Here is a 14,991-nt window from a genome sequence, read left to right as displayed (position 1 = left end):
TTTTTTTTCTAGCCACCAAACCATCACATTCAATTCAGGTACACTGGCATACATGCATTATGCAAATATTATCTTATATTCAGCTCTTACTATTTCTAAATTCTGTATCAAGATACTGGAGATACCGAGATCTTTTAAGATCTAGCCTCTCTCCTGAAAGAACTTTGCCTAGAAGAGGAGACAGACATGTCAACCAAGAACATGTGCTAGGAAGATGGGGTACAGTGTGTGTAGGGGGAGCATAGCCATGATCAGTTTCCCTGAGTTAGGACATGGGAAGTCTTAATAGGTGGCCCTGTTCTGTTTCTGGAAAGCTAGGAAGATGGGGGCGGGAAGCGTGTTCCAGGGCTCAGTAAACTATGTTATGGTTCCTTAAGCTTACCTGGGAGGCCTAGACTGTCAAGTATATATTAAAGATTATTATGACAATGGGAGGTGGCAGTGTGTGTATGCCTCTGGACAAGGGAAGGAAGAGAAGAGCAATGGAGTTTTGACCCTGGGCATCCATCCTCTAAGTATCTAGTATCTGACTGTCTAACTACTTACCTACCTACCTATCCATCCATCTGTCTATCATTTATCTGATGGTATCTTCCCTGTAGAGCCCTGACCCCAGGCTGGTTGCTTAAAGCAAACGATTTTATTTAAGAAAGAAGAAGAAAGGTAGAGAAGGGGAATGAGAACAAACACATTAAATAACAGGACCCAAAAAATTCTACAGAAACTTAGGAATGTTGAGAAGATTAAACTTTTTGCCTTACTTATTGAGGGTCATACTCTTTTTTTTTTTTTTTTTTGTACTGGGGATTGAATTCAGGGGCACTTGATCACTGGGCAACACACCAGCCCTATTTTGTATTTTATTTAGAGACAGGGTCTCGCTGTGCTGCTTAGTGCGTCACCATTACTGAGGCTGGCTTTGAACTTGCAATTCTCCTGCCTCAGCCTTCAGAGCCGCTGGGATTACAGGTGTACACCCCTGTGCCCAGCAAGATGTCATACTTCTAACCAGACAAACGAGTCCCACAGAGCCAGTGGTCAACACTCTTGAGTCACAGGACAAATGGCTTGGCAGTTCTTGAATGTTCTCAGGTTGGTCTCCTCACCAGGTACAAAGAGTGTACACTGAAGATCTTTGGCTTCTAATATTTTTCAATTTGATTTTTTTTCTGGGGTCTCATACTTGCTAAGCATGTGCTGTATCACTGAGCTATATCCCCAGCCCTCAATTTAATTTTTGCATAAATAAATTATACATAAAAAAACATAAATAGTGGGCTGGGATTGTGGATCAGTGGTGGAGTGCTTGCCTCACACGAATGAGGCACTGGGTTCGATTCTCAGCACTACAAAAAATTAATAAATAAAATAAAGGTATTGTGTCCATCTACAACTAAAAAATACTTAAAAACCCCACAAATAGTCAAGTGAAAACTCTTCCTCTTATCTCATCAGTTTATCATCCCCTTCCAGAGTGATAATAATAATTAATCATTGTTATTAGTTTTTCATGTATCTTCCCAAATTCTTTATGTAGAAATAAGCAAATAAAAATATAAATTCTCATGTCCCCCTCTTTCTATATACATTGTAGTATCTGATATCTGCTGTTCCACATCTGGATTGTTTCCATTTGCCATTGTGTCCCAGAGATGTTCCTCTTCATTTTATGAGTCCTTTCTTGTTCACTTTATAACTGCACTGTAGCCCCTAGCCATAAGTTAAAGGACCAGAAGCCTATTGATTAGCATTTGGGGGTTTCCCCAATCCTTTGTTATTCTAAGCATACGGCAATTATATAATATTATACACACGTCCCTGCTCATACATGTAAGTGTATCTGTAGGATACATTTCTAGAACAGAAATTGCTGGAAACTTTGATAGAAAATGTTAAATTTCCCTTGATAAAGAACTTTACCATATGCATTCCCACCACCAATTCCCCTACCTACCTCAGCCTCAGTGGCAGAGAAAGTTCTCTTTCAGGGTTTGATAAGCAGATTAAAAAAAAAACAGAATGCCAGTCTTGTGGCTGTGGCTCAGTAGTAGAGCACTCACCTGGCATGAGTAAGGCACTGGGTTCGATCCTTAGTGCCACATAAAAATAAAATAAAGGTGGTGTCCACCTATAACTGGATAAAAAGGGCTGGGGATGTTGCTCAATGGTAAAATACCCCTGGGTTCAAAACCCATTCCCCCCCCCCCCCCCCCCCCCCCCCCGTTGGTAGCAGGCCTTCCCTGGCCCCCGGGGCCCAGCCCCCAATTCCTTGTTCTGCATGTCAAAGTGGCCAGCTCACAGGGTCGTGATGCAGGCTTGCGGTTTCATGTTTATCTGCCTCAGACATTGTGCCTTTTTGGGAACATCTTGGCCTTCTCGGAGCTTCCTGATAAGGGACGGTCACGGTAACCCAAGAGTAGCAGGTGTTATTCCTCCCCTGTTTTGGCTAAATTTCCACTGCAGTTATAGAAAGTATATAAGGGAAAAAACTTGGATAATAAAGCGGCACACATGCCTCCTCCTGGATGAAGAAACTTGGTGTCCTGTGAACTCTTTTAACCCCGACGTCTCTCGCCGGACTCGGTCCATTCGCCAGACGCGGCACCCCCCCCAAAAAAAAAAAAAAAGAATGCTGTAAGAATTTTAAATTGCATTTCTTTTACAAATAGATCCGGTGTTAAGGGGTATTTGCATTTGTATTTTCCACGGATCTTTTTAATTCTTACATGAATTACACTAAAAGTCCAAGCTCAGAACTTCCCACCTGCATCACAGAGTCTTTGGAATCTTTGAGAAAATATATACCTTTATTTAAAAAATAGCTTTTGGCATTCTTTGAAAATAAAAGAAGTACCATCTAGGAGTTACTGCTGAATGATATTGAAAACACTGCAGGTATTTTGAAAGAAACTCTGGGCAAATACAACAGAATCTGAAAAGACTTCAATGAGGTCCCTAGAAATTCACAACATTTTAAAGCAGCTTGGCTGAGGTGAAGACAGACTCATTAGAGTCTTTGCAAAGTTTATTTTTGTTCCTAAAATAAATACCCCCCACTCCACTGGCACCCCCCCCCCCAATAGCACCTATGTTCTTCTCTGGTCTCAGAAAAGGCATAAGGAAGCTCATAAGTGTTTTAAATTTGATTTTTTTTCCTGGGGTCACAAATGTCCCTGCATTGTGGACCCTACTCCCTAGTAGTCCCCAAATGATGACCACCTACAGCTATTTGGGAACCAGATAAGAGGCACAGTGCTATTTTTCTCCCTACAGATAGCAAACTTTGATAAGAGGGGTATGGGTTGTGGAAGGCTTAGTTTTGGCACCTGGTACCAATCCCCTGTACTTGTGACAATAGCTGGAGGTTTTTTGCTGCTTTCCACCCTCAGTGCATGGTTGGCTTACGGGCCTCAGACAGCCAATAGCTCTACACTTGCATACTGGTTCCTCAGGCAAGACCCACTGTGAGCTTTTCTGGTGGGCCTCATCAAGGGTCCTCCGATGAAGCAGCGTTGGATAGCAGTTGGTTCTCGGCATTTGTTGAGACAGCAGTGTCCCCGCCAAGCACAGCTGTTTTCTTCTCCACCCTTCCTCACCCAGCTTGGCTTGAGAATCCACCTCAGGAACTGGCCCAGCTGGTGCAGCTTCTAATGAATGGTTGGGTCATGAGAAGGAGGAGGACCTGGGCTGGGAGGGAGGCGGGAGCCCCCAGGGGTTAATTTGCCCACATAGTTCTCAGCTGACTCCAGTCTGGCCTGTTGAGCTTCCCCTCCACTCCCTGCCTTTCATTCCACTCCACCCTTGAGAACCCCAAAACTTAAAATCTGGCCCGTTCCTTGAGAGGTAGGTCCAGAGGACTCAGATCTCTGACTCAGTTTCTCTCCGGGCTGACCCTCTTCTGTTGCTTCCCCCAGCCAAGCTTGGGCCACAGCCTCTGAGATCAGCTTCCCACTCAGGGAAGATCTTCCAGGCTGGTGAATAGAAGACAGGGAGGATTGGGATGCTGGGAGGGTTGTGTACAGGTGCTAAGATTCTGGGAAACCTGAACCTGGGCCCTGGCACCAACTCTACTACTTGTTCTGGTTTGCATTAGAAACCTAGAAAATCCCCAGTGACAATTCTGGAAGAGGTCTGCCACTGGGCCCCCATCTGGCAAGACACAGGCCAGCAGAACTTCCTTGTTCTGAAGGAGGCCCCCTTGGCTTCAGGCTTGTCACTTGGCAGGTGACTGCACCTTAGGGCTGGTGACCCCATGGGCAGTGACCATGGATCTGCCCAGGCTGCTCAGTTCTGGCCTAGAGGAGTGGTATTTGCTGAGGATACACATAGGGGCCACATGTGGAGCATCTGCTTCTCAGGTCAGCTCAGCTGTCGCCTCCCTGCCACGCTTTAACTCCTGCTGAGACCGGGTGGGTGAAGGTGGAGCATAGCCATCATACTTCCCGCCTCACGGTACTGGATCCCTCTCTTTGTCCAGGCTCCTCCCTCAAAGCGCGTTTGCGACCAGGGCTCCCTCCGCCCCCACCCAAGCCATGGCTAACCAGGCTACAGAGCAGCTCTCAGGCTGGACCTCACTCCTCTGTCCCTCTGGGTGACACCACTCATGCCTGCTTCCTCACCAGCAGCACCCAGGGCAGGATGGCTGCTACCACAGCCACCACGGCGATGAGGGTGATGAGTAGGAGGGCCCTTGACCGACAACAGAAGGAGCGGGTGGAGCTGGGAGCAGGGGACACCTCCGAGAGCTCTGCCAGGCTGCGACGCGGCAGCACGGTGTCCTGCTCTCCCAGGGGCATCCCGTGGCGACTGATGATGAAGATCTGCGACTCCCGGGGCAGGCTGGGCAACAGATCCAAGGAAAGCTGGGTGCCCTGACTCGAGGATGGTCTCCAGACCTGCTGGGAGATGGCCAGAGGGTTTGTGTGGCCCCCACGGTCTGGCGAGGGCACAGAGGGCAGGCCCACCGGCACAGCCAGGGTCTGCGAGCTCTTGTCCAGCATGGAGGGCCAACGGGAGCTCTTCTTGCTGAGGAAGGTGACATAGCGGCAGATGGGGCAGACGATGGTCCTCTGTACCTGCCCGTCCACCTGGGTGGACAGCAGATACTTGACCAAGCAGTCGTGGCAGAACACGTGGCCGCAGCTCAGCGTCCGGCTAGCACCCTCCAAGTCCCGGAACTTCTCGTAGCATACAGGGCACTCGCTGCCCGAGCTGTCCTTGCTCTCCCCTTCTGACATGACCCCTCAGAGAAGGCAGGGTTTAGCTGGTCAAAGGACAAAGGTGGAGGATCATGAACATCCAGGTCTTTCTTCCTCCTTCCCCCTCCCCCACTTCCTAACTTCCACCCACATCCCTGCCTCAGGGGCTTTCTCTAAGCTTTGTCTTTGTCCCTTCCTCTTCTTTGTACTCCCACTCTTTTCCTCTTCTATGGCTTCTCTTTGGAGCCCTATCGGATTCAACCCAAAACCTAAGACCTAGAGACCTAACTAAGAGTCTTAGGAAGCAGACGCACATAAGCTTCTGGAAGGGGCGCTGCAAAACAGATGAGAGATCCAAGCCACGCTGGATTGTGAAAGGAGGTGTGAGGAGCGTGATGAAAACTACCCCCAAGTGCTCGATGCCTCACCCCAACCATGACATGTACTCATGGTGAGGTCACTACCTCACCTCTTCCTGGTCCAATGCAGAAGTGAAGACAGGAGGACCCAGTTCCCAGGGCAAACAGAGAGCTAAGAAAATGTATGTCCTGGATCAGTCCAGTCTTCAATTTGGGCCTGTATCCAAAGTGGCCATTTTTCAGAAACCGCCCACTACTTCTTAACCTTCCCCCTCCGCTAGGATTGGCTGATGCATGGAATTTCCTCCAGCCACTGGATTGCATTCCTCTGTGCTAAGGGTGGATATAAAGCTATGACTGTTTTAAAAATAAAGCTCAGCTATAAAGAAGAATGAAATTATGGCATTTTCCAGTAAGTGGATGGAACTGGAGACTGTCATGCTAAGTAAAATAAGCCAATCCCAAAAAACTAAAGGCCAAAATTTCTCTCTGATAGGCAGATGCTAACACTTAAAACCAATCTGAGATGTGAAAGAAAACAGGATTTTTCTTTCATTCATTATACTCATCTTTTTTAGCCATCTCCAAAATTCAGGCAGCCTAACTTACTGAAAACAACTTTTACTTAAGATCAAGAAAGGTTAAAAGGCAGGAGGGGAGGAAGAATAGAAGCTCACTGGATTAGACAAAGGGGAATGAAGGAAAGGGAGAGGAGATGTAGGAAAGACAGTAGAATTAATCAAACATAACTTTGCTATGTTCATATATGAATACACGACCAGTGAGACTCCACATCATGTACAACCACAAAAAGGGGATCCGAGTTAGAATAAGTTATACTCTATGTATGTAAAACATGTCAAAATTCATTCTACTGCTATGTATATCTAAAAAGAACAAATAAAAAATATGTAACATGTAAAAAATAAAAATAAAAAAATAAAGCTCAGAGGGGCTGGGGATGTAGCTCTGTGGTAGAGCACTAGCCTAGCATATGTGAGGCCCTGGATTCAATCCCTCGTAGAAAAGCCTGGAACTTACACATGAAAATACCTGCTGGCCCTCCTCATAGTTAAACACCCACCATGCTCAGTCATTCTTCAAATTCTTCTTTCACGGCTGCCTAAGGCAGTCAGAGAACCTGCTGATTAACCTCAGTGAAGGCAGATTTTCATTCTTGGAGGATGTGTTTGATGTTTGGGAAATGGCCAGAACTCACTGGGAGACAAATCTGGTGAAAAAGTAAAGGAGAGATTAAGTGGCATGATATTGTTTGAGATTAAAACTATGGGGTCGCTATAAAGTAACATGGTGGGTTGAAACAGTATCTGGCTACAAAGGAGACATCCCCCAAAATGCTCTCAGCAGAACTGTCCATGGTTTCAAAGAGAAAAACCTGCTTGGATATGTGGTGACGTCCATGGGTCTTCATTTAAAAGGCCCCAGTATCACAACTGTGTAGCCCAAACCTATCTAGAACAGCCTCTTTGGAAGGAACCATGCTTGCCTGTTATTGGTTATATTCTTCCTTCCATGACAAGAGATAAAAGACCCCAGACACCCTGACAAAGTAGTGTGGCCATCCCTGAGGCCCGACAGACATGATGGAAATGAGATCAGCTACTGGGAAGGACAAACGATAAAGATCACAAATCTTTTGGAATTGCTCTGTTCTCTTGGCCTGGTTCCAAGTCCATTTTGCCAAGTTGAAAATATCCTATCACTAAGAAAGAGTAAAAATATTTGGTGATGGTAATGGAAGACCTAGGATCATGGAATCAGTCCCAAAACCTTTGCAGAGGGTTGCAGATTTGGTCTCTGAAGTGAGATTTGCTGTCTAGGTGAGGGGAAGGGAGTCAGTGTTCAGATAGTGGAACCAGGTTTTAATATTTGATATATACATTTCTGACTGTATTTATAACCTTGGCCAGGTTTTCTAACCTCTTTGAGCCTTACTTTCTTATCTGTAAGATGAAGCCGATAATAATAGTTTTACTTTCCTCCTAGAGTCCTGAATTAATGCAAGAATATGGCACACAGTAAGTGCTCAGTAAATGAGAAATGTCACCGAGAAGGAAGATCAGAGGGGGCTTTGGTAACCTCTGTTATGGTTCTTAACTAAAAGAGGGGGCGCCTCTCCTAAAATTAGAATACCTGATCAACATCACCATAGATTAGGTAAGTAATGGGCAATGAATAAATATTAAAACGGTAATTCTGGGGTTTGTCAGTTTTCATTTCATAACACACTGGGAAATGCCTGAATTAACCAAGGAGTTATTATCAAGATGACCATGATTTTCTCAAGCTAACCAATTACCAATATGTCCTTCTGCATTTCATAACTCCCCACAGGTATACAATAGTAATTCCCTCATCCATCCATCCATCCATCCATCCATCCATCCATCCATCTAATATTCAACAGGAGTTTTCTGAGAATCTGGTATTTGCTTAATATTGAGCTTACACATTGGGGACAAGCAATGATCATGAACATCTTTCATGAATTTTTAGAGCCTAGAGGGCATTTATTGAAAAAGGACATTTTCTTGAAAAAGAACTTTTTTTTTAAAGGAAGATTGATGATCAGTAGCTTAAATGGTTTGGATAACTGAGAAATAGGGGTCAAGGTAGGCAAGAGAATAAGAGCAAATAAAAGAATATTGGGGAAGAATGGACTTTAGCCATCATTTAATTGAAACTCCTAGTTTTATAGATGAGGAGAGTCAGGTCTAGAGAGGTGGAGAGACTTGCCCATGGTCACTTGGGAAGATGATGGAGAGAGAGATAGCAAAGAGAGAAGATCCCACAGATGATAGAACATTATTGGAAACAATGGATAAGATTGGGTGAGTAGATATTAGTTAATTCAGGAAGCACTGTCCTCTGGATGAGCAGGGAAGGGCGAAGAGAGGGGTGTTTTTGTTTTTTTACTTCTCATGTGAGTTCTAGGAAAAGTAAAAGGGGTCCAAGGAGTGCAGAAGATATCCTAAGCCTCCACAGATGGCCTCTTTCCACTGCAATCCTTTCTGTTTCAGTAGAACCATGGCATTCACACCTGGACAATGTCATCTCCTTCTCCCTCTTCTTCTCATCTCGGTCTTTCTATGACCCCTCCTTTCTTGCATCTCTCCTTTCTCTTTATTCTGTGCCATTCTCAATCCTTGAGTTCCTCTGGTGGACCTGACTGGGTTGAGGGCTGCGTATGGGAACAGACAGCAGAAGCAGCGCAAGGAACATGCTCTAGTCTGGACACAAGCTAGTGAAGTGACAAAGCAGAGCATTGTATGCCAAAAGCATCCCCATTTGTGCCTTGAGAGATTGGGGGGAAGAAGACTGGAAAATCTTCCTTCTGAGATGGGACCAGTGTTGAGCTCATAATAAATAATTATAACAGCTACTATTTATTGAACACTAATTATGTGGTTGGCATTTTGCATCCCTTCCTGGTTGAATTCTGACAATAACTTTGGGAGGTAGGTATTATCTCCATTTTACAGACTGCTTAAGTGAAGTAATTTATTCCATGTCGCGCTGCTAGTATGGGACAGACCCAGGATTTGAACCCAGGATGGTCTGACTACACAGCCCTCACTGTGAACTGTCTCATCTACTGGGGGCTTCCATGGGCCTTTGTGGAAGGCTTTCCAAACTTTGATCCAATGAGTAGATGAAGAAATGTGGATAGAACAGTGACTACCCAAACTTCCATTCTCAGAATGACCCTAAACAGGGCTGTCCCTCTGGCTGATTGTGAGGCAGGAGGAAGGCGATGGTTGGTAAACCATCTTCAGAGAGAGCAGGTGTCACCATCCCTGGGAAACCACTGCCACTAAGAGACAGTGACATTTCTAGGCACCTGGTATTCTCCCTAGAACCTTAATGCAAGTCCCTATAGTTTTAGCAATGAATACATCCTCACCCATAAGCAATACATGCATCATATTCTCTCTCTCTCTCTCTCTCTCTCTCTCTCTCTCTCTCTCTCACACACACACACACACACACACACACACACACACACACCCCAGTATCACTCCAGCGTCAATTCAGAACACTGCCCTGCTCCTTCCCCACACCCAGCCAGGATCCCAGACTCACTTGGACTTTGACCAAGAGTAGCATCCGCAGAGCAGCTAGGAGCCACGCAGAGGCTGTGGGCCGGGGCAGCTCGATCCTCTGCTGCTGCTGTCACTGTGACCGCGGCCTCGGAGTCATTTCCTAATGACCGAGCAGGTCGGTAGGACAGCGCCGGGAAGTGAATGTTGCCCAACCCGTTTGAGACCAGGAGGCTCTTGACGTTGCCCAGGGGTTGGGCAGCTGCTGGCATCAGGTGATCCTGATGAGGATGCTAGGAGAGGAGCCTCTAGTCTGAGTCAGAGGGGCTCACTGGTGGAGACAGTGACCCAGGGCCCCTTTGACAGAGGCTTCCCAGGCACCGGTCTCCCCATCCCAGCAACAGGAAAATCACACACAGTCCTTCCACCCTCAAGGACCCCTGCCCCAACTGCATCCCCATCCTGTGCACTGGATGAAGGATCAGTCAATCAGCCTCAGGAAGGTTGTGACACATAAATATTTGTGTGATGTGCCTGAGTGCATTTGTCATTCATCAAACACTCAGAGAGGGGCTCAAACTGCCCAAAGACCAATCACTACTGAAATAAAGGGGCAAACAAGTTATTCCCCCTATCCAATGCCTACTTCTTTATTTCAGTAGGGTAGCTATGGTTGATGACAATTCATTGTATATTACAAAATAGTTACTAGAGAGGATTTTGAATGTTCCTAACACAGAGAAATGATAAATATCTGAGGTGATGGACATGCCAATTATCCTGATTTGGTCATTACACATTATATGTGTATTGAAATGTGACACTGTATCCCATAAATATGTATAATTGCTATACATCAATTAAAAATTAAAAATATATTTAAGTAACAAAATGAGACAGAGTAACACCAAGAAGTAGGAAACCACACATATGTGCAGAAAGGAGTTCCTGATATAGAAACAAGTTTCAGAGCAGTCTGTACACTATGATTCTATTTGTGAAAATGAGACTACTACATGATAGAATTTATAGAGAAAAATCTGGAAGAAGACACTTCAAACTGTTAGTAGTAGTTTTCTCTGGAGTGACTTTCTGTGATACTTCAATTTTCACCATGAATATGCATTTCTTTTGTGATTAAAAAAAATCAAGAATATAGGAGAATCAAAGGTGGGGTAACTGGAAGCCATTTTGGGGAATACCCGTCCTGCCCTCTCAGGAGGTCTCTCAAGATCAGTTTTCTCCTGGGGGAGGGGAGTTACTAGATGTAAGATATAGCCAAGCATGAGTGTGACCATTTTTCTGTCCCATCAATCACCACTTTGGCTCCATGGACACCTTGAAGCTGAGGGTAGAGCATCTAAGTAGTGCATGTGGCCACCTCACCCAAGGACAGAAGTGGGTGGGTAGGAGCTGTCAGCATTGTCTCCGGTGTTCTTTTCCCATCAATCACCACTTTGGCTCCATGGACACCTTGAAGCTGAGGGTAGAGCATCTAAGTAGTGCATGTGGCCACCTCACCCAAGGACAGAAGTGGGTGGGTAGGAGCTGTCAGCATTGTCTCCGGTGTTCTTTTCCTGGAAGTCTCAGATTTAGTAAATAAAAATGCAGTATGCCCACATAAATCTGGATTTCAGATACCAAGTGCTTTTTTTTTTTTTTAGTATAAAGTACATCCATGGGAAATACTTATATTAAAAATCTATTTAGTGTCTATCTAAAATTCAAATTAAACTGTGTTTCATCTAGCAGCTCTGGTTCATAGGACTTCCCCAATTTCTCTCCTTCCATTAGCACCTTCAGGGACCCACTGCAAAATTTTCAGCTCCTTCAATAGTATGGCTCATGACTCTACCTAGAACTTTCTGGGGGTCTGGAAAAGGTGCCCCAAATACCTTAGTACCAACTCCCACTATGTTCCCCAGAAAGAAGACTGAGCCAGGCCAAGCCATTCTTAGATTCAGACTTATATGATACAATTTCTGGAGAGATATGATGATCCTGAGGCCCTGGTATCTTTTCCACTTATCCTGCTATGATATTGCCTTCGATCTGTAAATATTTATTATCATAATCTGTTATGGTTTTATGTTCTAGAATAAGAATTCTACTTTAAGAGTTGTATATTTGTATATGTACACACACACATACATGCATGCACACACACTTACCTGAGGGAGTAAATAAACCAGCTGGAGACATCTTAATTTGAATTTATTTATCTGGCTGGCTCTAACCATCTAGAAAGATTGAGATAGTGGAACAGAGGACTATTAAATTTTGGCAGGCAGAAGAAATGAGGCATTAGAAAAGGTTGAGAGCACAGGTATATTAGCTAGGAGGATCTATATCATGGAATTTGATAGTAGGGACCTTTGGGAACTTAAGACCAGTATTTATATGTAGTGGTGACTAAAGAGAAAATACCACATCCCTTTGGGCGAGTTACTTAATCACTTCATGCTTCTGTTGTTTCATCTGTTTAAAAAAATGGGGATATAGTACCTACTCTATAGGATTCCTGTGGCAATAAAAAGGAATGAATGCAAATAATGCACCTGGAACAACATTGGTATACAACAGGGGACCTGTTGGTGTTATCTGCTGTTGGATCATCATAGTCATCGTCATCATCACCATCACAGTCATTAGTAATATGGAAAAAGAAAAAGGCTAAAAGAGGACATGAATGCTTATTAATTCCAGCAGCTTGGCTGATCTGGTCCTGGCATAGTGAATAAGATGACTATTACAAATACCATCCTCTCATTTAGATGGCCTGCTCTTCTCAGCAGAAAGGACACATGCAGACTGAGTCCCAGGAGAATAATTTCCAGCTCTGGGAAGCATGGGACCAGCACTGGGTCCCCTCTCTGGATAGGCCATATTGAAGAGTTGTGTTCTGTTCTAGAGCAACATTGAAGGCTGTGTCATTGAGCCATCAAAGCATGTTCTGGGGAAGAGGTAGGCCAGGAGGGGAATGATTTTGGGGGCTGTATTGGCCCCAGCGAGATAAATAAGACCTTCCTTTGGAGACACCTTTTGTGAGGGTAAGAGTCTTCTGGACAAGGGAAGAATTTTGGCCAAGGCTGGCTAACTGCTAATAAACTGCAGGTACAATTTCTGCATGAAATGAGAAGCTGGACCAGGAGAGAAGTTCCCAAATGCCACAATCACCTGGAGAATTGATTGAAACACACAAAGGTCCAGGCCCATGTGAAGGACTTAGCAGGTGTTGGGAGAGGCCCAAGAAACTATATTCTATATTTAAGAAATTATTGATGGATGGATAGTTATATGGTAATGCAAGAATAATACATAGTAATTGTGGAATCTAGGTGGTGGATATCTGGATTATTTTTTTTTTTTTAAGAGAGAGTGAGAGAGGAGAGAGAGAGAGAGAGAGAGAGAGAGAGAGAGAGAGAGAGAGAGAGAATTTTTTTTTTAATATTTATTTTTTAGTTCTCGGCGGACACAACATCTTTGTTGGTATGTGGTGCTGAGAATCGAACCCGGGCCGCATGCATGCCAGACGAGCGCGCTACCGCTTAAGCCACATCCCCAGCCCGATATCTGGATTATTGTTGCAAAATAATTTCAAACTTGTTGGATGTTTGGAAATTTTCTTAATAAATGTTGGCAAAATAATTTAGTTTCTTGAATAAGTAATACATTCAGTTGGTTCAAAATGGAGAAAGTATTAAAAGGCTTGCAGTGAAAATCCCCTCCATGTTCCCCATCTGCCCATTTCCTATGTATCCTTTCAAAAGATAACCATTTAAATGTATACATAAACAGACAGATATTAACAATGTTATTGAGGATATGGGGAAAGTGGAACTCATGTGCCCTACTGGTGGGAATATAAAATGATGTGGCTTCTGTGGGAAACAATATGGCAGTTCCTCCAAAAATTAAAACAGAATTACCATAAGATCTAGCAATTTCATTTCTGCATACATACTCAAAATATTTGGGAACAAGGATTCAGACATTTGTACATCCATGTTCCTAGAAGCATTATTCACAATAGCTAAAAGATGGAAGCAACCTGAGTGTCTATGAATGGATGACTGGATGTGGTATATACATACAATGGGATATCATTCAGCTTTAAAAAGGAAGTAAATTCTGGCTGCACCATGGATGGAACTTGAGGACATTATGCTAAGTGAAATAAGCCAGTCACAGAAAGACAAACACTGTATGATTCCACTTCCAGGAGGTAACTAGAGTAGTCAAAATCATAGAAACAGATAATAGAATGGTGGTTGCTAGGGGCTGGAGGGAGGAGAAAATGGGTACAGAGTTTCATTTTGGAAAGATGAAAGGTTACCACATAAAAAACTAAATAAGCAAAATAAAGGTATTGTGTCCATCTATAATTAAAGATATATTTTTTTAAATGGCTTTGATGCCAGGCGCGGTGGCACATGCCTGTAATCACAGCAGCTCGGGAGGCTGAGGCAGGAGGATCACGAGTTCAAAGCCAGCCTCAGCAACTTAGTGAGGCCCTAAGCAACTTAGCAAGACTCGTTGCGTGTATTTTACCACATTTGAAATAGATAACCTTGGTTAGTTTTGTGCATCTTATTTATTTTTGTCAACAAGAGCAAATTCAAATATGGATTTGTATCTCCCCACCCCCTGCTATTTTTTAAAATCTTAAAGTGATTCACCACACCCACATCTCCACATCTTGTGATTCAACAATACATCTTGGGGCTTTCTACATTATCAACACATGCAGAGTTGAGTTTTGAAATCTGAGTTTTTAGCATCCTCCCTGGGGAACGTTAAGGAGAAATCTGGGTAGGAACCTTTGATCTCTGAGATTTCTGGGGTTCTGGGTCACTTGGAGATGGGTCCTTCCTTTAGGCTGGAGGGGGAGGAGGACCAGAAGCTGATGTGGTTCTTTCAGACAGGGTCCTGGAGGGCCCCAGGAACCTTCAGAGTGATCTGCTCCTCTATCCCCACTTCACTGTCCCCAGCATCCTATGGAGCTGGGAGCTCTTCAGCTCCTGGCTCTTGTGCTCCTCTGGAAGGACCTGGAGTGTCCAGCAGCAAGGGTATTCCTCCCCCTTTGCTCCACCTTCCCTCCACCCCCTATGGGTATGGTGTGGGGAGACCCAACAGGGAAACCCTATTAGGATGGGAGAATCCATGTCCTTTGGACCCTATTCCAGGGCCGACACTTTAATACAAATGAGTCATCCCAAATATTCAAGACAGATAGGATAGAGGTTGGAGAGCAAACTTGGGACTGAAAACTGCAAATCCAGGCTAGAGGCAGTAGTGAGAAGAGGAGGTGGAGAAGTGGAAGAGAGAGAGGGAGGATGTGAGTTCATAGATTAAGACCAACCTTCGCCAGGG

General features: G+C 44.4%; 1 protein-coding gene across 1 annotated transcript; it reads right to left on the bottom strand.

The window, feature by feature from the left end:
- Nucleotides 1–4,601: 4,601 nt before the first annotated feature.
- Nucleotides 4,602–5,237, bottom strand: RNF222 (ring finger protein 222; the record flags this gene model as incomplete). Its single annotated transcript, XM_081272188.1, has 1 exon — nucleotides 4,602–5,237. The coding sequence occupies one exon, from the start codon at nucleotides 5,235–5,237 to the stop codon at nucleotides 4,602–4,604; it is 636 nt and encodes a 211-aa protein (XP_081128314.1).
- Between the last annotated feature and the right edge of the window lie 9,754 nt (nucleotides 5,238–14,991).

Source organism: Spermophilus citellus, assembly GCF_964194105.1.
Source record: "Spermophilus citellus genome assembly, chromosome: 17".
Classification (NCBI taxonomy): Eukaryota; Metazoa; Chordata; class Mammalia; order Rodentia; family Sciuridae; genus Spermophilus; species Spermophilus citellus.
Note: the sequence above shows the minus strand (reverse complement) of the source record. Positions and strands in the feature narration are given on the sequence as shown.